The sequence below is a fragment of the Dermacentor albipictus genome, chromosome 8 (genome assembly GCF_038994185.2).
Source record: "Dermacentor albipictus isolate Rhodes 1998 colony chromosome 8, USDA_Dalb.pri_finalv2, whole genome shotgun sequence".
NCBI lineage: Eukaryota > Metazoa > Arthropoda > Arachnida > Ixodida > Ixodidae > Dermacentor > Dermacentor albipictus.
The window spans coordinates 81,285,200-81,308,727 of record NC_091828.1 but is presented as its reverse complement, the minus strand read 5'-3'; the positions used below and the strand labels follow the sequence as shown (position 1 = coordinate 81,308,727).

The 23,528-nt window shown below is 46.5% G+C and overlaps 1 protein-coding gene across 3 annotated transcripts in view; it reads left to right on the top strand.

Moving 5' to 3' along the window:
• The first annotated feature begins 5,974 nt into the window (after positions 1-5,974).
• LOC135898653 (uncharacterized) overlaps positions 5,975-23,528 on the top strand; it is a 33,189-nt gene continuing 15,635 nt past the window's right edge. For 2 of the 3 annotated variants that reach the window (XM_065427725.2, XM_065427726.2), the window contains exons 1-3: positions 5,975-6,188; positions 10,451-10,654; positions 21,156-21,351. In XM_065427725.2, coding sequence (XP_065283797.1) covers positions 6,103-6,188; positions 10,451-10,654; positions 21,156-21,351 — 486 coding nt within the window. In that variant the 5' untranslated portion in view covers positions 5,975-6,102. Of the gene's footprint in view, positions 6,189-7,281; positions 7,368-10,450; positions 10,655-21,155; positions 21,352-23,528 lie in introns of those variants that run through there. The other variant, XM_070523641.1, reaches the window with a different exon arrangement.

Sequence of the window (23,528 nt, the reverse complement as noted above, 5' to 3'; positions counted from 1 at the left end):
CCAGGTTAAGTAGTCGGTAGCGACGACTATCCATCTGTTGCGCGAAGAGGTCAGTGGGAATGGCCCAAGTAGATCCATTCCCATTCGTTGGAACGGTGCTTGAGGAGGGTCTGCAGAACAGTGATAGCCAACCGTTTTGACTGGTGGTATCTTGCGGCGCTGACAATCGCGGCAGGTCTTCACGTACCGTTGTACAGAAGTATAAAGCCGGGGCTTTATACACTTTTGTCGTATTCTTGCTAATGTATTAGCTAATCCCAGGCGTCCCGCGCAATGTTCATCATGGCGCGCTTGCAAAATGTCTTGGCGCAGCGCCAACGGCATGACAAGGAGGTACGTATTGGCACCACTTCCGCAGTTTTTCCTGTGAAGGACGTTGTTGCGCAAGTAGTATGATGGTAAGCCGCGCACGAGCGAGTGGGGTAAACCACCTGCAACTCCTTGAAAGTGCTCGATCAGCGGCAGCAGCGCAGGGTCTGCGCGCTGGTGCTCTGCCATTTTTATGGCTTCGATAACGCCGACAAATGGCAAGTCATGGTCAGGGTCCGATGACGTCGCAGGGAGTGGTGCGCGTGACAGTCAGCGTCACTGTGCTTCCTTCCAGATTCGTAGACAACTGTAATGTCTTAATCTTGAATGCGCAGGCTCCAACGTGCTACTCTGCCTGAAGAATCCTTGAGGTCGGCAAGCCAGCACAGCGCGTGCTGGTCACTGACTGCCTTAAAGGGTCTACCGTACAAGTAGGGTCGGAATTTACTAATTGCCCACACAACCGCTAAGCATTCTTTTTCAGTGGTTGTGTGGTTTCTCTCAGCCTTGGTGAGACTGCGGCTTGGATAAGCAATGGTGCGTTTCGCACCACCTTGCCACTGCACAAGAACTGCGCCGAGACAAGAATTACTGGCGTCACTATGAATTTCAATGTCAGCGTCTTCGTCGAAATGAGCAAGTATTGGGGCCTTGACACAAAGATGTGGGGCTCCCGCAAGGCGTCGGTATTGCCCAAGGGCATAGCGAGAGGGTCATGCGATAGGGTCGACACGTCGCGGTTGTATTGCCGTGTTCGTGCTGCAGTGCCTTTTCAATTTATGTGGCTTCGGTGAGAAACTCTGCAACGGTCTTTGATGGGTTGCGTATTAGGCCACCGAATAACTCTTGCTTGACACCGCGCATCAAGTTCCTGCGCATCTTTTCTTCCGGCATGGATGGATCCGCGTGTCGGAAAAGTCGGCACATAATTTCAACGAACATTGCGACGCTTTCGTTCGGCCGCTGAACGCTCGCCTGAATTGCAGATTCAGTTCGCTCCTTGCGATGGAGTCTGGCATATGTGCCGATCAGCTGCCGTCGGAATTCGTCCTATGTCTATACGGCCACCTCACGGTTCTCAAACGATGTCCGCGCACAGTCCTCGAGGGCAAAATAGGCGTTGCGTAGCTTGCGCTCTGGAGTCCTAGCCGTTGTATTCTGCGATACGCTCAAAGTGATCGAGCCAGTCCTCTACATCCTCGACGGTGTCCCCATGGAAGGACGTGGGGATTCGCGGCTGGTTGAGGAAGACCTCCGTCGGCGCGGTCGAGGTTGATGATGGAACCGACGTACTCATCCTTCTGTTTTGGTGGGGTAGAGGCTCGTGCTCAGGTGGCAGTCCTTGAAGTCGGCGGCTTGTCCGTACGTGCAGAGGAGTCAGCTCGACCGGACTCCGTACTGGGCTCGTAGACGGTGTATGATCTGGGAGTGGTAGCATGTAACCCGCACCTCCACCAGGAAAATGTAACGTAGATTCGAGACGAAGTGTTACAAAATAGATGTTTCTCTTTAACGGCGGGCCAGACGAAGAGCGTGCTGCTTACGCACGTCATCGTCTTTCATGCCGCCGACCTTTGCGCGCGCCGTTTTGCGGTGCGCGCAAAACGGCGCGCACCCACATCTTTGTTTTATTATCTTTGCTACAAATCTTCAGTGGCGTTCTTGATGACCGACGCTGGAATTCTGCGGCAAGCATCGCCACTGAAGATGCGATAAAGCGAACTCAGTGCTGCGTTGCTGCAGGAGGAGACCTATTCGAACATGCCATTTACGCAGCAGCTGGTGTTCAACGCCGCTTACGAAATCCCATGTTATAAAGCCACGCTGAAATCTGATGGTTTTTTTTGTTGTTGTTTCTTTTCTGCAGACGCCCCGATTAGAGAGATATGACAGCATCAGCATTTCTTTTCCTGGCTTGGCAGCTAGCATCCTTGACTATCCATCCTGGACTATTCAAAAGGACTGCGTTTTCTTCACTCCCTTCGCTTTCTTTCTCCAGTTCAGTAAAATCAACATGTACGTTTTCAAATGGCACATTTCATTGAGATGGGAAAATCTTGCTGCCTGCCTTCTGTTTATAATTTGCTTTGTTCTGTAGACATTGTTGACAAGAGCTAACGCAATCGCAAATATATTTCTTTATACCGGGCCATGCAAATCTTCTCCTCATTTTGTTGTATGTTCACCTGGAGCCGCCATGCCCTCTTGACTATGGACTGTCGAGATAGAGGTCGAGAACTTTTCTTTCAGTGTATCCGGTACGTGAAAATTTTTGTCTGAATGCATCAACTGTTCTGTGCCTTCCCACAATTTAAATGAGTTCACGCTTTCCTCGTTCCCCCAGTTACTAACAGTGGCAGGACGAGAAAGTGCATCAGCTACTGCGAAAGCTTGTCCGCTCCTTTGAGCCACCTGAGAATCAAACTGCTGAATTTCACTGATCCAGCGAGCAATCCATCCCTTTCGTTGACTACCGTTCAGCATGTGAGTAAGCGCCTGATGGTCAGTGAACAGTTTGAATTTCGTGCCTTCTAGGTACGATGGAAAATACCTAAGCGCTAGCACAACAACTAATGCCTCCTTTTCAGTTGTGCTGTATATTTACTCCAATTTTGTGAAAGTGTAAGAGTAACATCCAACCACTTGTCTTCCTCTTTCGCCGGCACTTGTGCTTCTTCGTTGGCAGAGTACACCTTGTGCTCCATAGTTCGATGCATCCGTTGTAAGTTTCAATGAAACAATGAAGTCCGGTATTGTGAGGACTGGGTCTGATGATAAGCCTAATAACAAATCTCTGCCCGCCTTCTCACATTCTTCAGTCGAAATGAAATCTGTGATTTTATGCAGTAGGTTGTTCAACGGTTTAGCTCGTGCTGCAAAATCCTTTGTGTAATTTCTAAAATGTCCTGCGAGGCCAAGGAAAACTCTTACTGCGTGTACATTGTCGGGCTTCTTCATGTGTCGTACACGTTCCATGGACTCCTCTTTCGTGCTCTGTGCAAATTCGTCCAAAATATGACCTAGAAATGCAGTTCTATGTTCAAAAAGTTCGCTTTTCTTAAAGTTCACTTTACGTTTGGCGTAACTTAATGCCATCAGAAAATATGTCAAGTGTTCGGCGTGTGATGTTTCATCCTTGGAGTGAACTATGATGTCGACCACATGCACCTCACAGAATAATCCGAAAAATTGCTTGAGAAAACTATTTATTACGTTTTAGAACCATGCTGCACTGTTGTTCCTCCCAAAAGGCAAGCGATTATATTCGTACACATAAAATGGAGTGACAATGGCTGTATACATTTTATATTCCTCTTCGAGCGGAATCTGCCAAAATCATTCGCAGAGGTCTATACGGGAAAATACTTTGTAGCCTCCGGTTTCTGGAATTATCTCGTCGATCCTTGGCATTGGAAAATGAAAAATGTCCGTTTCGCTATTCAAGATCCGGTAATCAGTACACAGTCGCAAAGATCCGTCCTCTTCCGAAGTCATATTATTGGGCGGGGCGAACTTCGACACGGATGGCCGTACTATTGCAGCATGTAAAATATTTTGGATCTCATTTTTCAACCAAACTTTCTTTTCGCGTGACATATACCGTAACACTTTCTTTATTACCCGCGTAACATCTGTCAGCTTAAAGGGAACAGTAACAGTAAAACAGTTAGAAAAACCATCTCAATTTTTGTCGTCAGGTGGGACTGGACACCCTCTATTATTAGTTTTGTTGGTTGCGCTTTCTCTGAATGAGCGGCTCCTGGTTCTGCGTCATTGCTGTTAGTAGACATTAGGTTGACGACTCGATTTCGCCTATGCAGATTTTCGAACTCGCGAGACCTGCATGGAGCACTTTCAAAAGTCGGATCTGTCCGACGCACATTTTGTGGTGTCAAATCGTGCAGATATTCTTGAGACATCGCAACAGTTCTTCGATAGTTTTAGGCGACTTTACTTGCACCTGGCTCTGAAGTTCCAGGGGTAAGCCATGAACAATCAGTCACACTATTGCGGACTCCGGTAGTTCCACATTTGCCTTGTGAAGTAGCCGTCCTTTCTCGTGAAAATATTCTAGGGGCATTCTTGAGCGATATTCATAAAAAATAGCTTGGTCGCGCTTTTCAACAGGGTTTTCGTCAAAAGCTGCAAAACAGCTCGTTTGCCACTCCTTCCATGCATCCGTCACATGTCCAGCGTAATGGATGTCATACAACTTCCTGGCAATTCCGCTGAGAAACTGACGCATGTTCCTTATCCGATCGCAGGGCTCGCCCCAGGAGCTCCCCCCACACGCTTGTTCGTAGAACTGTATCCAAGTCTCTGGGCTTGAATAACAGTCAGAAGATTTTCCATGAGTTGCTGCTGTCGCTCGGCGTGTTTCTGCTGCAGGCGAAGCATTTCTAGCAGGCAGGAGTCCATGGAAGAGTCGGTCTTGCTGGGTGCAGTTCTTGCTGTAAGCTGCACCAGCGGTGTCATGATATGTTCTTGAAATTCTTAGTTCTTCATTCTTATCTTCACTGATGGTTGAACATGAATCTCCTGCAGCGTCTTCCGAGTCTTTTGGGCAATGGACTGACGAAGCTTGGTAGTTGTGATGTTTTGGGGTAAATCATACTTGGCGTCTTCATGCACTTAACACGTTGAAGACTACAATGATGTTGCGCGCCTCTGGCTATACTCAGAGTTATCCACTTAATAGAGGCTTGTATCTGTCATAGACTTGGCCAATCTAACATTCCGTGACAAGCGCACACAGAACCTGAGCCCGATTTCTTTAATCTTCTTCCTCTTCTTCCCCGCGTTCCCACCAGACCTCTCATTTGTCACCTCGGTCCACTACAATTACAATACCAGATTTGCACGTAACTCCAATTTTCTACTGCCTATGGTTCATTCTAACTATTTAAAAATGACATCATCATTTGTTGCTATAAAACTACGGAATGGCTTACCCAACAGCTTTAACGCATCATCCTTTCATTCATTTAGTCGTGCCATTAGGCAGTACCGTAAGGTAATCGTGCCACTAAGTTTGCTTCATTATTTACACTACATTTGCCATTTGTTTGTATAGAAAGTTGTTTTTTATGCAGTATAGGCATGCCTAAACACAATTTGTTTTAGTTAATTTATTTAGGTTGTATTTTTGCGATTGTATTTGTTTCTTTTAGTTCGCTTGCCCATCTTTAACAGTTCTCTCCGTTGTGATTATTAACCGAGGGTCCCATCGCAGTCTTTTACTTTCGGACCCTCGCCTGTATATTGTCTCAAACCCATTCATTGTATTTAAAGAATAATAAACCTAAACTGAAACTGAGTGCGCACTGTGGCACATTTTGGCAGTTATGCGTTAAGCTCCAGGCACAGCAAGAGCGATGGCAGCGTTTGAAAAGCCCTTGGCCTCCCATGTCGATCTCGGAGACTACGAAAAACGATGAAGTATTGTTGGCCTTTTTATACGTAGACATTATAACTTGAAATGTAATACAACTGGTGCGTCCAACGTTTCTTTTAGCCTTACCAGACACTAAAGGCAGGACAAAATAATGCTTTCTTGCATTTACACTATTCGCTAAGCTCGAATAATTTCGTATCCACTGCAAAAATAGTTTTCTTTGGAAGGGCAGCGTCAGAAACATCATCTATAGCTTCGAAGGGAGGAAGAAGAAGAAGCATAGAGAGCGGTGAAGTGCTTTTCTTTGACAGCAAGAAGATACAGCGTTTCAGTTATTGAGCATCAATCATTTTTAGCGTTGTTGTCGAGGAACAGTACGTAACACTGTGCAGGACACCATGACAGAAGCGATCAAGGCAGGTAACAGACCGAGGAAATCATGTGCTACAACAGATAGGTGTCGTTTGCCGAAAGCAAGTTTGTGGTGAGTGAAAAATTATTTCTTCCTCCGGGTAAATTTTTAGGCATGGTCTCGCCTTTAAGTGCACGCAGTTCATCGACAATAATCATAATCTGGTGACAGCTTGTGAATGTGTAAAATGCCTTCAGTGCAGCTTGACTTTGGTGGAGCAGTCGCTGTGTTAAAGCAGCTCTGGTACTGCATATGCTAGAGCAATCCAGATTAGTAATAAATGCACTGAGAGAGAATATATGTGATCGCCATCGCAGTACTTTCCTAACCTAGGTTGGGTTATTTACGTCATTGTCGTAATATTATATTTCGAAATTGACACACACTGCATGCCCTATGCACAAAAGGTTACAAATGTAGGCTGTCCCGTGCGTATCACCCAGGATGATAAAGTAGCTCAAATTTGTTACCGTAAACTAATCTGCCAGAGAGATCAACACATTGTACAGAGGAAGAGTTGGTATTGACGTAAAACATCTTTAAAACTGGTCAGAAGGAAACGCTCGCTAAAACCACATGTAATGAAAATGCGTTATATCGTTATCGCATATATCTCCGCAGCCCTCTACGATTGAGGCGCCTTCAATATTTTGGCATCATTTAGGCTCTCGCTTGACATTCAGATATATAGCTCAGCAGTATTATTGTTGATCAAAGCGGGATCTGTTGAACACGAACCAGCACCCATCAGGAGATAACAGGCCTACAAGTGCGATTTTCTTGCTGAAATTTTCTGCTTTCTTGTTTATTGCCCCCCGCATTCCGGCAATTACGTGAGGAAACTCGGGCAGCAAGAAAGAGGGAAGCTGATTCATGCCTGCCACCTTTCACCATGGTGGGCGCATTACGAATCGGATGCGAGCACGATTGTAAGATTGTAAAAGGTGAAAGACGCAGACTCTGTCGTTTGTGAATCGGTGGGGCTCAGAGTAAATAAGCCTGCGATTCTGGAAGTGGTGTCGCGGCCAAGCGAAGCGGCTGCTAGCTGAAGATTATGAAGGGAGGCGGTTGCGTCCACTGTAGTCGTGCTGGATCCATGTTGCCAGATGAGCTGTGTGGCTGTATCCAAGCTTAGCGTCCCGCGCAACCATGGTGGCCGTGCTGGAAGCTACTCCTCTGCAGCAACATGGCACGAACCGAGCAGTCTGAAACACACGACCCAGGTGAACGTGACCTGAAAAGGCAATGGACGTAAGCCCGTAATTTTGGAAGCGGTGCCGTGCCTCTAAATGTCTTCTATTCTTACTGCATTTCTACTTCTTATTTTTAGTATTTTTGTAAATGCCTTATATTCTAAATTTTCCAAATAATTGTCTGTTTTTTAGGTTACTACTTCATTATTTGGTCTCACTGCTCAATCAAATAATTGTGTTTTAGCGCGATAGCCTTAACGGTACCGTGTCGCAAAAAATCCGGCGTCGGCGACCGCCGTTCCTCGTCCGGCATCGGACGTCGCTTCGGCGAAAGGAAGTTGGAACCAAATTTCGGACAACGCATACCCAACCACTCTTCTACCACCAAAGTTGCTCATACCTTGTGTTGCATTCTTTACTGACTTATTACATTAATAACGTTCTGTTATGGTGTAACAAGCGGTCTATGGAGCTTAACTTAAGCAAATGTAAATGCATGCGCGTATCACAGCGTACTAATACTAATCTGCATACCTATTCCCTCAACAATAGCCCTCTCTCAGTTGTCTCATCGTACAAATACTTCGGACTAAACATGACCAACAACCTTTCCTGGCACATGCATGTCGACATTATATGTAGCAATGCCAATCGCATGTTGGGCGATTTGCACCGAAACTTCTCATCTGCATCATCGTCACTGAAACTAACTCTTTACAAAACATTAGTTCGCTGCAAACTAGAATACGCATGCGCCATTTGGGGCCCGCCTAATATTACACTCATAAACAGCATAGAAGCCATTCAAATTATGCAGCGCGTTTCACATTATCACACTTCTCCTGACATGCTACCTCAATGAAAACAACACTTTACTTGCCAGAACTTTATTTTCGTCGTAGATGCTTTCGCCTTTCGCTATTCCATAAAATCTACTACCACAACTGATTGTTGAAAGAACAGCTTATCACCGAACCGTCATACATATCATCTCGCCCTGACCACAGTTTCAAAGTTGGTGGGCCGTCTTCACGTACTAAACTTTGTTATAATGCATTGATCTCTAGCACAAGCAAAGATTGGAACCACCTTCCCGCCACCATTGCAGCCATCCTGGATACCGACACCTTCAAAACCAGCATTCATGAAACGCCACGTTGAATATGTTTGTATTTTGCACAATTTTTTGGTATGTTCACCCACTCCTTTCTGTAATGCGCTCGGGCCTTGAAGGTATCTTGAATCACTCAACAAATAAATAAATAAATAAATAAATAAATTTCTCGAAATTTTGATAACGGCAACTGTAACGAAAACCTAATGTATTGCAAAGAAAAAAAACACCTACAGCGCATATCTTTTTATGTTAGTTCTTCTCAGACAAAAATATTAAAAGTGCGAAACAATAACAGGATATCGACCCACGCACGAGGCCGCGATTCTGCCAGGAAGCTTGCCTTCGTGCAACGCTTTCGTTGCCAGTGTCACCCGGTAAACGTTGCTTTTACATAGCTAAGCTTCAGTTTCCAGGAAGCACGAAAAGCAGTCAGGGGTCTTTGAATGCAATGTTGTTCTACTCTTAAAAGGTGAAGCTGAAGCGTGGTCCAAATTTTTATTCACAGGTACACCCTCCTATGTTCTATTCTGTCATAAATTATTGTAAAAACAGCCAATTCATAGCAGCATCGTGGGTGCTTGCTATGTTTTAGAAAAAGATAATTGACATTGTCATCATCGTTATCATCATAAAATGGGGCCAGAGCCAGCACTGAGCGAGAAATGTTGCGCAACATAGAAGTTAATATAGTATGGAAGTGAAGGAAGCTTCGCTTGCAACCGGTTTCCACAAATGCGTGGGATACAACATTTTCATTACTGTGATTTACTTAATTGGTATGTTACTTTATTACGTCCATGAAGTCTATTGAAGCTCACAACTCCGCAGCAACGAGAGAATACAAAGCGTAAAATTTGTGGAAGCGAGGATAACAATTTTCGCGAGCAGCTTTCGTAGAGCGTAGCAGCTATGAAGAGCATGAGCTGTTCATAGAGAGGTGTGTGCCTCAAAAGGCAATTTCAATCCTTTGTGGCACAGAACAACCTAAGAAGAAAGGAACGCCCTTTCTATTTAATCGATAACTGAATATTTTAGGTATGCTTGTTGCTCCTCATATATATATATGAATATGACGAACTAAATTTTAGCGTTTTATATTATAAGACGCACCACATAATCTGGATATACTTGTCAACTGAAATAGAGGGAGACGTGCCACCACAAGTTCAGCCTCCTGGATTTTTAATAATACGGTGTGATCGCTAACCACACGGAAGGTCAGCACCAGAGATCCAGGATTAGCGGCGAATACGGCAGTAGTACGGGGAAGGGTAAAATACACCGTCCAGTACGAGTGTCGTGGGCTACGGTGTTCACCGCAGAAGGGCACGCGCCCTGCTTTTGTCTGTGCGGCCGTGTTGTTGAACAGCGTGTTACACGACGCTCACACGGGTGTGCGCTTTTCGTTCTGATTCAAACAATCGCCAATCATCTCCACTTCCCACCGTTACAATGTGTTCCGTGTGGTCAAGGCTTGTGCGAAATTATTAAAGAACCCTGTGTTGTACCTGTTGACATCGGACACCTCGTGGAGCCTTGCAAAAGATGGGGCGTGCGTACTAAGTACGATGCGATGTGCACAATGAACGCAATGATGGAAATGTTTGGGTAGAAAAAAAAAAGAACTAAAGAGAGCGTTCCGTAAGTTACCTTGACGAACAGTGGCTTGTGTCCTATGTTCAATTTTGCATACTGCCTTACGCATGGCTAGATCAGTTCATGCAAATAGCCAGACTCTATAAAGCTCTGTAATTCAATACCAGCCTACTTCCTAATAGGCCGAAATCGCCTCATCATCGAGTCATGAACTTTCAAAGCTCCATACGTTGCGTGCACATTTCTATAAGTAAACTATAGAAACAACATACCGTGGCTTTTTTTGGGCCTACAATGTCTGCCCGCCGCACTTTACATATTGGGGCTAATGCATCATTTTATAGTATTTACCTCCGAGGAAGAACTTTCCTTACTTATGCAATCTCTCTGCGGTGTTCTTGAAAATGTAATACCTTGTTTTGCTGCAGGACGATATTTGGAGTGTTTGCTGTGATAAACATCCTTCTTGGCATCAAGTTGAGCATGCTTAACGGGGAATTCAAGACGCCACCCCAGCAGCGACCAACAGCACCCCCGACGGAAATCCACCAGAGTCCAAAAAGCTTCTACGACACGGACGGTGTGACGGGATACAGCTATGACGTCGTTCCTGACATCCTGCATCTCGTCAGGTATGTGCAGCCGCTAACTGCGAAAAACCGTGTGTGAAATTCATAAAGCCAATTTAGAAAGAATTTTCGCGAATTTTCCCCATTCTCGAAGCTAAAAACGTCCTTTGGATAAGCAAGTTTATGGTTCCCACCGCTCTAAAAACAAGCGTTGCATTCGACAACAGACGTGCGCGCAATGTCACGTGAACTACCGCATTAGGGCCAGATGTAAGCGATATCAAATCACAAACCCTAAAAAGCAGGCCCAGCCCCTCAAACATGCAGGGAGTTCTAATATAAGGGTGATAATATAGCTGCTTGAGGTGTTCCTTTGTCAGGCATTTTAAATAAATCCGAAGTGATTTGGCCAATTCTGATGCTCACCTCGCGGTTGGGAATAAACGTTCCTAAGTAATTGTATGTGTGCTCACCACAACCCGCGACTTCGAGTTCCTCTAATATTGCGGCGTGAGAGACGTTGTCGAAGGCTCCTATGAGGTCTAGTGCTAGGACTAGTCTCTCGTCGCCGTACGGTATATTAGTTAGAATTTCCTTTTTAAGTAGGAGGAACGGGTCCTGGCCAGAAAAACCGGTGCGAAATCCTATCATAGAGTCCGGGAACCAGCTCCGCTCTTCCAGGTATCGCTGCAATCTGCTACTGATAACCCTTTCAGAGAGCCTACCCATGGCGATGTGTCGCCTCGCGGGCGATCTGGATCGGATACCCGACCTAGGTTACACTCTCTACGTGGAGGACATTACGCTCTGGACGAGCAGAGGTTCACCCGCGGATACGGAATATACGCTCCAAAGCGCAGTAGTAGCAGTGGAGAAATTTTCTACATGGAGTGGCCTGAAGTGCGCACTCGAAAAATCTGAGGAGATCCGGATACACGCGAAAGGCTACAAATCCAGAGGATGGATTAACATCGTGGTTGAGGGCCAATCAGTCCGAGAGGTACCGACGATGCGAGTCCTAGGTTTGTGGCTTCAGACCGACGGGAGAGCACTACAGACACTCAAGACCCTCAAATCCACAGCCCACAACATAGCCCAAATTATACGTCACGTGACGTATCGAAAAGTGGGAATGCGAGAAGACGATACCCTAAGGCTCGTACAGGCCTTACTGGTTAGTCGAATCACGTATGGCTTACAGTACCAAATCCTGAAAAGGGAGGAGGAAATGCAGGCTAACACAATAATCCGAACTGCTTTCAAAGCTGCTCTGGGCCTGCCTAAGGGTTCTTCAATGGAGCGCATGTTAGCTTTGGGAGTGCACAATACTTTCGACGAACTGAGGCAGGCCACCCTGATGCGACAGAGGGAGCGCCTCAGCTTCACAAAAACTGGTAGGGCAGTATTGGCTAGACTCAATATCCCAGCATACCCCATTTATCTCACACAGCAGGCCGTACCTCTGCCTCTTCCGATGAGATTTAAAATTACAGTAGCCCCAATTCCAAATAATATGCATCCCAAATACAACAAAGAAAGGCGCAAACCACGCGCACAACACATTCAATCAGCGTACTCTAATAGCCATAGGTACAACACGTACTACACGGACGCAGCTGTGTATGCAGAAGCGACCGGGCGGCGCTACCAAATGAGGTACGCCCTGGCAGTCGTGAATGCGATCAACCAACAGCAAATTACCGCGTCGGCCACGGCGGGATCCCCCACCTCGGCTAAAATATTAACAGTGGCGATCGCACTCGCTCACGCCGAGCCTTCACAAAGGCACTCGTTCGTGGTCACGGACTCCCAGGAGACACGCCGCATGTTTCTCAAGGGGAACGTGACTGCGGCTAGCCTCGCGATAATCCCCACATCCTTCAACTGCCTTTCAACCGCGCGTTTTCCGCGAGCAAAAAACGTAAGGCGTGGCGAACGCCCGCGTTGCCTCTCGACGCGCGAGCACCCACATGAAAAAAGGGAGCGACGTTTTTGCGTCGCGTTTTCCGGGTTGCCAGACAACATAACTCGCAACGACATGAATCGTCTCTGCTACCGCATATACAATGTGCCCTTAAACACACAGAACACTGAAATAAAAATAATTTTAGTGTAATTAGACAGCGATATTTTTCTCCAAAGTCTATTTATCAAGCTTAATTTCAAGCAGGAAGTTTGTATGCGAAACTGCGACTATGTACCTTCCGCGCGCTGAGAGGTCGCTGCTTGCTTACAACTTCACATAGAAAACAGAGTGGGCTTCTTCGATTTTCCACTTCTGGCTACCCGCGGGCTGCCAGAACCAGCAAGAGCGTCTTCGTTTTTCTCGGGTTGCTCCGCCTACCGCGCTATGCACTTCCGCCGGGCGTTCGTTTTGCTCGCGCTGGACGGTTCTGGCTACCCGCGGGCTGCCAGAACCTGCCAGGACGATTTTGGTCTGGCTGCTCTCTGGAAGTTCTCTGGCTAGCAGATGACTAAAAGAGGCGATGGGCGCTCGCCGCCATCTTTACGGGGACTTCACGGATTTCAACGCGGGCGCTTGAGGACTTAAATTTATCTCGCTCAGCCAACTGTATACGGTCATCTCCGGATTTCCTTACTTCTAGCGTTATCTTTTTAGGTGCTAACGCTCCGTTCCGCATCACGAAGAGGTGTGATGATACGAGCCGTGGTGAACCGTTTGAAGCTTGTGTGTGTGTGTGTGTCCCCTGATTGCTTCTTCGCGGCGGTGAACAGCGCGCCGCGCTCTCATGCGTGCATGTTATCTGCATCGTGTTCCACGCAAGTTGTAGACGCTCATTCACAAATTGCGGTCCATCTTGGTTTCGTCTTTCTCTGGTGGCGTTCCTTTTCACATATTTCGCGTATGTATATCTCTCCTTTCTCTGCAGTTAGCGAAGGCTTTGCAGTTGCCCGTGTTCGCTCCGTCTCTCCGTCATATGCTTAGGTGGCAGCTCGAAACCGATATGTGTTCGAACTGCAGGCCGTTGATCTAAGAATACACTGATTGCACTCGGTACATTTAGACACACGTACATTGGCTTATTGCTCTCATGATTGCGACCAATGTTTTTTTTCCTGTGAAACGCTTCGCTGGTCACAGGCGACGTGCATTTTCACGCGCCAGCCGCGTCCAGCTCCTGAAATGGGAAGCACCATCAGCCACAACAAACTTTCTAAAATCGAAGCCCAAGCAGGTCGGCGCGAAATTTTACGCGTATGAGACGTACCCGATAACCTGCTTTCTCATGTCTTGTGATGATACAGCGCCAACTCATTATTGTCGCCGGTGGGCGACGTGATCGCTGCGAACAGGGATCTTCCAGATATCGCTTTCGAGTATACAATCACGATTTCGCGTCTTGTCATCTGCCGCGTCGGAGGCCATCTGTTGCGCTGCGCAAGGCGAGGTTGGCCCAGTACGCGTCCTGCGACGAGTCGCGCGAAATCGCGCGAAAGCGATCGTATTCCTGAATGCAACTATACATTTTCAAGGTGGCGACGCATAAATGGGCCGACTACGCCGAGCGCGCGTCGGCCTCGACGGGTGCTGCCATGCTGGTAGCATGTTTACATTTGGCCAGCTGTACCGGCGTTCGATTTTGCCATAGGATTTTGCAAACTTCGGGCAGGTTCGTGTTGTCTTGGGATCCCAGCCCACGTGACTTCCTGTCAGAACCGGAACTAGCTGGCTGCCGTCTGGCTACCAGCGGGCTGCCAGAACTGCGAAAATCGAAGAGGCCCAGTGTCGGCCGCTTACTACCGATCAGAAGAGGCAATCGGTACATTTGAGGGGGATGCTGAGGCCATCTGCTATACCGTCTACGCTGCGGGTATCTGCTAAAGCTCAACAAGCCTGGTCACGTTTGATGTTGTTCTTGCAATTGCGGTCGCGTACGTCCCACAGGACGCGACGCTTCTCCACTTCAGTTATTAGGGCCTCGTTGAAGGTTTCTTTGTCCATTTTGGTGAACACGATGCGCGAACCAACACGATGCGTGAGCGAAATCACGTGAGCACGTGCTTTCTTTGAGGCACGCGCCAGGTTTGCCGAGAAAAAATAAATGCGCCAGAGAGGTTCCGTCGAGATGCGCAGAGAGCAGGGCCATCGGGTAACAAAACCAAAAACCACGGAGGAAGGAAACTAAGGAGAGGCCCTACCCCCTTCGCGCGCTAGGAGAAAAGTGTGGCGGAAATGACGTAGTAGGTTCGCATTTTTTGCTGGTTTTTAATTTTTTTTGCTGTATGGTCACGCCTTTTGGGACACAATGGTGGCGTTGTTCTGATTTTGAGCGCTCACACGTGTTGCTCTGGTAGGTTTCGTGCCGTGGCAAAGGCGCTGTGTGGGCGGGTTTGCGTTAGTCACCGTGTCTTGTTGCGCTGTGTTACCTGCACCGTGCTCTGCCGGATGTTGCACGAGCGCGCGCGCTCCGCGCGCGATACCACGCGCAGCGCGGCGTGGTTTCGCGAAAGATGTAAACAAGAGAGGAGGGTGGCACAAAAGGCGGAGCATCGCCATGAGCAACGCCAACTTCCGGCTTCACTTTTGCTTCACAAAAAGTGACGTGGGGGCCTCTCCTTAGTTTCCTTCCTCCGTGCCAAAAACCAAATGCCGCGTGACCAAATGTCACGTGACTTACTTAAACTCTGATTGGCGGACGCGCCACGCGACGTGTTTTTTTTTTAACTCCGAGCAGCAGCTCGCGGCGGCGCGATATCGTGACAGATCATGCTGGGCACCCGTAAACATGATGCGCACGTCCCACCATCCGCGCGTCAATCGCGCCTGAAATCACGCCATGCGGTTCCACCTTAACACAGTGAAATGCAACCAGTTGCCGTGTACCACAGTGATCCCAAGGCAATAATTACAATGGTCGCGCAACAAATGATGACAGCCGCGCTCTTTCAGTAAATGTCTCTTCGTTCGCCCAATACTAAACTCATATTATTCAAATTCAACATCGCAAATCGCCTCCAGCATAGCAAAACCCGAACATTGCAAAACCAACCACAACGCCAGCTTCAATGGACTTCTCTTTTCACAGGGTGGAAGGGCTCTGAACAGTTTTTCGCGGAAGGAGCCTGGACTACGGGGGAGGGAAAGCGATAATCGGCTCCACTGACCTGCAGCGGGACAGATAATCCCCCCATCGTCGTGCAGGCTCCTATCAAAACAAACGGCCGGCTGACCTATGACCATGTCACCGGCCGTGTCAACCGTCTGACACCAGGCGCTTTCTCACATTCCTCCACCGAGTTGTAGGGGACACTTTTCTTCTCAGTTCTATACCCTCGCTGCTAACATACCCTCAGTCGTTGCCTCGTACGCCCGCCTTACCTCCTCTCCCTTTAGAAGAACTCTGCTTATATATACTGTGCTGAGGAAAGATTATCTCTCCTTAAATAAGAGAATTCAACTTGCCGAAATGTTGACTCCTGCCTCTAACTTGTTTTGCTTTTGCTCACAGTCTTCAATTTCCATCCCCCGCCTTCCCCGTGTTTTCCCTATTTATCGTGGAGTCAGGCATCCTACGTTTCTTCATAAAACTTATTGAATCACCGGCACAAATTAAATGCATATGTTATTGTTTGCTGCAGGAATTGACAGAAAGGAAAAAATAAACTTATTTTCCGAAGGGTGCTGAAACATCCCACGAGATACGCGTCCCGTCAAAAACGTTTGTGCCTTCATCAGAGCGGTCGTCCTTATACTGACCTGAGCCGCAATCAGACTGCCTTGCATGCGCTGACGACACGTGCGTTTATCCTTTGATGTCTTTCCCTTGCTCTCCCTTTCTCCGTTCCCCCTCTGTTTCTTATATATATACGCTCCGAGACGGAAGCAATAAAGATTCATGTCCCAACCTTCGAACGGCATGCTGTCGTATACAGTAAGACACGCCACGTGTGTCGTAACTATGTAACAATTTCACTCAGAAGTAAAATGGAGGTACTTTAGTAAACAGACTGTTCAATTTACCCTAATCTATTCCTTGCTGCTACTGTACAGAAACGACAAAAATAAGCCTCGCACACATATCTGTGTGCCATGACGGAAGGAGGTGGTCTTAAGGGTCCTATGTAAAACCCAATGACGACGTGTAGACGATGCGCAGGAGAAGACCAGTAAGCCCGCTGAGGAGCAAAGATCCTACTTTTACAAGAGAACAAAAGTCATCAATGGCAGCCAAACAATAGACTGCCTAGCATGCTTTTAGGTCATGGGTAGAAAGGCCGGAAAGCACGCGTTAGTTGAGAACCACTGGCAGAAGGACCAGGCAGGTAACCGGCTGCCGATGATCAATCGGTGGGAGAACGATGGTAACGAGCTCGCCAAAGAAGTGTTGAGGCTGTATATTGACGCTGTTGTTATCCAGGTGGAAGTTTATTGTAGGAAGTCGCGGAAAATTCGGAGGAGGTAACGACTTGCAGGCCACCGCTGCAAAGGTGATGTGAGTATTGTCGCAGACATGGTAGGACAGCTAGATCGCTGCGCCAGATGCTGCGGCCAGCACCGTGACGATGCTTTGCGAAAGGCTTTGCAGAAATAACTTCCAATAGGATGCTGCTCCCTTAATATGGTCGCTGAGGGATTGTCGCATGCTCCGCCGGAGCCGCGATGCCGTCTAGCACTTATCTATTCAGCAGTAACCAGCCCCTGCCACCTGCTGCACACGGGCTCAGCTTTGCAGTTACTGGCTCCCTTCTTCAAGTGGACTACGGGGGCCATAGGCGTCTCTCTTCCTTTGTTTCTTTCATTTAGAGAGGAGACAATATATTGGGAACAGGTTTCTCGACGACGGTTTGTCGGCCCACTGAGATTAATTGAAGGCACCGCCTCCCTGTTTGTGTAGGCCATTGATACCGTTGTGGTGGTGCTGAATTGCAGGTAATGTGAATTTCAAACTAGCTTGTAGAGCGGTTCTAAGGTCATTAATATTTAGGAAAGGAATCTAGCGTAAGAATTCACGAGTCTCAAGAAAGCCTTCAGTTCGGAAACGCCAGTGGGGGTTGGAGCCCTCGATGTGACTTCCACTTTATCCTTCGTGAGATAAATGCAGACTGCGTCGATTTCGTGGCCTAGGTAGTGCACACGGAGTTTTAAAAATTTACATTAATCGGCGTTGGCCCATATGCCATGCTTGCGTAATCTCTGTAGCACCTGTTTGGTGCATCTCATGCACTCGTGATTGGTCTTTCCTGCTGTGAGGACATCGTCGACATAACACGCTGTGTCCTCCAAGCCGGTCAAGGCCTGATCCATTACCGACGGCGAAATGGCACGGGCGCTCCCAACACCAAAAGGTAAACGCGTGGAACCAAAAAAAGCCGAGGTGCTGCTGATGATGATGACGATGTGACACGGAAGATCACTTTCGTTTTTTGCATTTCCGTTTTGACTGGGTAGATAGCTATATTCTTGAATAAAATTACGGAAACGTCGAAAACGCCTTCTTTGTAGTATTTTCTGCACAGCCGATGACTGCGAGTTGTCGCTGTTGTCGAAGTGTTGTGGAGTCGACACGAAACCGAGAAGTCCTTCAGACAAGTTCGAACGTACTCCAGGAAGCTTGCCGGTGGTTGAAATTATTACACCGATGACAAAGCTGAGGCTATTTGTGCGATTCCACTTCCCATTGATTCTATAAAATATTAGACTAAAGGTTCTGAGGCTCAAATACAAACATTTTAGCAATCACGAGCTACCCGCGCCGAGATCGGTCCCTTCCAGCGAAGCTTATGCCTAGCGTCTACACGCCATCGGCCCGACTGGGCTCAGGAATCAACAAGTCTAACAAGGATAAATCCCTCTATATTTCATGTTTCGCGTCGATTTTCTTAAATAAACATTTTTTTCATGTCTACAATATCAGCACAAAAAGCCATGAGCGCCGATGTGGCGTGTTATAAAGATAGGTATATGGCCTGTCGCTGGAGGCTGCCAGCACAAGCATACGCTTCTCTGACGAAAATATGGGACTAGACAGACGTGCCGATTGAAACAAATCGTTAAACTAAGGAAATGTTGCATATACCTTGCTCGAAGAACAAGAAACGTCTATCAAAATCGGCACTAACAGCCCATACAGCGTCCCGGATTGACGGCTCATTTAGGACATTTTTCTAAGTTAAAGTACCGATCGCAAAACAAATCAGTGTTGTGGCACTTCCGTGCATACCATTGGATGCGGACAACCTTTTCTTTCTCATAAAGGCGTAAGGATTTAGTAGCGGGGTGATAGCGTATCCACCATGTCTCTTCGAGACATATCTGGGATGTCTATTGCGGCTGCATCTGTATGACAAATTACGCATAAGTTGCCATGGCTTAGAGGTAACGTACTGAGCTCGTGATGTTCAGGTTAGATGATCGAATCCAGGTAATGGAATGTTTAGTTTCTCTCGGAATTTTTATTGCTCTCAAACGCTCTCTAGCGTGTTCTGCGTTCAAAAATATATACGGTAGCCAGGCGCCGCCTTTATCTTGCTCTGGAGCTGCTTTTAGCACCGATACCCAGTGCCTCCCAGTGGACACTGGACCCTTAATCCAGAAGCACAGGGTTTTGCGAGTAGGATATAAGTACTGTTATTGAGAAAATGTTATAAACCCAAGGAAGTCACAATTTTATGTGCAATTAGCGACGATGGTGAAAAATGGCATGGATTGTTCACAGAATTGCTATTGTGATAGAAGCCGCCAAGCGCCTTGCCACGCTCTGGCTTGCCTTCGGGAAATGGCTAAGGATGTTCTGTTTCGCTTGCTGGGGCATGTATATCCGTGATCTAAGGACTAGAGCATTGGGATGATATGCTGGGTGTCCTCTGTTCCAATCTTTTGTCGGAAAATCTTAACGCGAAAGCGTTAAGCGCTCCGCGTCGCATAAATTACGGCGCCGGTGGGCTTGTCCGGGAACGGAGAACTTCGTATATATTTAGTAATATGTATATGATATACCTTGCTATACGACATGCGGCATATGCGCATTATGATGTCGCACCGTTCTGTCTCTAATGGTGCTCATACCTTGTCGTTCATTCCTGATGAAGTCATTCCTCGGAATTTTGAAAACGACAGCCCACGAATAAGTGTCATGAAACAAAACACTGTCAGCGCGTGCCTTTTACTTTATATATTATCCGACCTAATTATTAAATGTGCGAAACAATAATAGAAAGCTGGAAATGTGTTAATTTGTGTGGCGCTACCGTGCATTACCTCCGGGATCGGCCCACGCAAGAGGCCGCGTTTTTACCAGAGCAGTTGCTTTCGTGCATAGCGTTCGCCGCCAGCCTTTCCCGGTAAATGTCAGGTTACATTAGCATGAGTTGCTGGGAAACATGAGAAGCAGTCAGTGATCTTTGGGTGCTGTCGTGTTCCACTCTTGAAGGCGAAGTTTAAGCGCCCTCCAATTTTTACTTACGTTTGTTTAAGTGCTATTAAACACATATCCGTTAGCAACGACGCGGTGGCCAGTGGTCCTAGTAGCACATACCTGGCCACATATCTATGGCTGCACTATCTCAGGGACAAGGCCACGATTAAGGACGTGAAACATGATTGATACGGAAAAGTGGTGGTACATCGCTAAGAAAGTGATTGCTCTTAAAAATAAGCGTCACCATGTTGTCGTATTCTGTACTTTTTCTCTTGTTTGTTGAATGCTTGCTAGCCTTCAGTTTTTCATCCTGTGCATCATCAAATGCTTACACGAAGTCATAAATCAGCCTTTTGCGTCTACTAGAAATTCAAAATGACAACCTGGTGGGATAGTTGGTGGTATGGCAATATTTACAGAGTAGAGCAGAAGCACATGGAAGACGAAAAAAGAATGACAGAAAAAGAGAGGAAACAAAGCCATGTCCCATCTTTCTATTTCGTCGTCCATGTGCTTCTGCGCTACTGTGCAAGTAATAGTAGACATTATGCGAATGTTATATGTTAATATTGACTAGAATAAATGCTTTGCCTACCATGCTTTAAAGTGTAAAAGTGCAATCGTAGTCTTTCTGTATATTTGTTGCTTGCAACCACTTCTGCAGCATTGCTATAGACGCGTCTTTATAGTGTGCTTAGAATCTGTTTAAATAAGCGAAGTTAAAAATAAACTAGCAGAGATGGCTTCACCTAGTGATAATAAATGAAGGTATTTTTACCATCACCGCCAGTACGGTCAGGAGGAGCTGAAATAAGCGGCACGATATTGTCGTTTTCTCTAGTATTGTTCTTAATTGTTTATTGCATACAAACTCCTAATTTATCCTCCTATGTATAATGACGTGCTTAATAGAAATTATAAACCAGCCTTTCGCGGTAGCCATTATGAGGATATACAATTTTACTAATTAACAAAAATAAATATTCCGCATACCATCCTTTAAAGCGTAGCGCTGCAATCGTCTTTTTTTGTAGTTGTTGCTTGCAAACACTTCTGAAGCATTGCTATGGACGTCTCCTTATAGTACGCTTACAATCTCTTCACATAAACGAAGTAAATGACGAACTGTCGAGTGTGGCATGCTCTAGTGCCAATAAATGAAGATATCGTTGCCTTCATCCCAGGTACAATCAGGCGGAGCTCAGCTTTCCTGACGCTGTGTTCTACCGCTCTATGTACCTCAACCACAGACCGCGGAAGATAATGGTCCACTGTAGTCCGTGTGGATTCACTGGGCCCTACGCTCGCTTGGTTGAAGGCATTCCGTTCACTTATGTGCCGACAGTATTCCCCAAGGACGTCTTCGGCACACCTATAGATGTAAGTGAATGTCTTAGCCTCGGAGACGGACACCCTACGCAACTCATCACAGTGAATTATGCTTGGTTCTCTTCCTAGGTGCTACCTTTAAATGATAACTGTAGGGATGTCCTCTATCTGACACCTAAGGATGACTCGAGAAAGCGTAAACAATTAACGTGATGTGCCTAAACTGAACCTTGGCACTGTTGTGTACTGACGACGCGTTGCACACAACAAGACGTCTAATTGTTGGTTTCTTGTTTGATTTTTCTTTTTACTTACTTACTGTTGAATATTACTTACTTACTGTTACTTACTGTTTTACTCAATACTGTTGAATAAGCGTTCTTGCAGAATGTTTTATTTTGGCAGCTAAAAAATTTCATTCCACGTTTATGGGCCGTCCTTGCACTGTAACAAAGCGGTCGCTATAATTAAAGTAGAATAGTTACGAGGCAATTAAAAGAAAGTTTTTGCAAAGAAAAATATTTTTTGAAGTAATAGTGATACTTCTAATATTGCGTACATCGTGCAAATGCTTATTTCCATGAAAATCATTTGGATCAGTTAAAACATTAAGGTACCGTCGTAAACCACTTCTGTACGTAAATAGTAGTACAGTGTAAATTGAATTTTGATAAGTTGTTAGGATGTTCCTTTTAAATATAACAGGATATTCAGAGTGGTATATATTTAAAGGTAAAGCTCCGAAGCTCCTGGCACCGGCTGACAGTTGGTCAAGATAATGAGATGTTGCTCAAAGCTTTATGCAGAGTTAGATGGAGGTGTACTAGGGCTGTCTAGGACGGTTCAGTTCTTTGTGTGCCACATGTTCAAAGCTTGCAAATGAACCATTAGGGTAGGGTCTTCAAAGGCTAGGATACTTGAGCAATGCTAGGCTGCAGATGCCGAATAGACCAAATTTAATTTTGACTAATAATATTTCTGAGTATCGGGCAGGTTTTCTTCGCACAAATTTTGTTTGGAGAATCACACATCTGGGGTACTAGGAACAATTTACAAGAATTCTCCCGACTTTTCGGATCAACCAAAAAGTAGATTTTCAATACATGGGCTATTATGACATTGAACGATACCGAGCTCATCATAATGACACGTGAACTCGTTTATCTTTTACGGCGGAGCGCTTTTAACGTCAAAAAATTGTTATCGCTCAGCGCAGGACGCGTCTACATGTATCGGAAGTTTCTGGAATGTTATCGATACTTCTGTCTGCTGTCTGTTGTCACCGAACCTTGTGTAATCTGAGTGCATGTATGCGCGGAGCGAATGGTGTCGAGCATTGTGGAAGGGAGGCGGGTCCCAGGCTTTACTCTGGAACATTCGACGACTGATCTATAAAAGCCGACGCGTTTTACCCGCTAATCAGATTTTGACGATCGCCGACTGTCTTCGCCGTTGTCGCCGTTTTGAAGGGCAGCCTGTTTTTGTGGGCACAGGTTCGCCCAATAAAAGTTAAGTTTGTCTTTCGCAGTATTGCTACTGTGTTCTTCATAAGTCACTCCACGTGATATCTGGTAGAGGTGCTGGGTATACGTCCTTCTTCGTGATCTTGTTCAGTTGACGATAATCGACGCAGAAACGTAGGGTTCCGCCCCGCCCTTTTTCTTCACTAAGACAACAGAAGACGCCCATGGGCTTTTCCACGGTCGGGTGATGTCTTCGTCCAGCATTTTGTCGACTTGTTGTCTTACAGCTTCGCGTTCTCCCGTCGAAATTGTGTAAGGACTCTGGCGGAGTGGTGGAGCGCACTCTTCGTTTATGATGCGATGCTTTGCAACTGGTGTTTCTCAAATTTTCAATGACGTCGAAAAGTATCTTTGTATCGTCGAAGCTGACTTCTGAGCTGCTGCTGCTCATTCACGGGGAGACTTGGACTTACATCAATGTCCGGCTCGGGAACTACGGTCGTCGGTGTAGATGCGGCAGAATCCGAGAGGACAAACGTATTGCTGGTCTCCAGAATTTCCTGGGTATATGCGATCGTCGTGGCCTTGTTGATGTGCTTGAACTCCTGGTTGCAGTTTGTCAGCAACAAATTCGTGTTTCCTCCGCGCAATCGAGCGATCCCTCTTGCGACACAAATTTCATGGTCGAGCAGTAGACGTTCGTCGCCTTCGATGACGCCTTCTACGTCAGCAAGTGTTTCGGTGCCGACTGAAATAACAATGCTG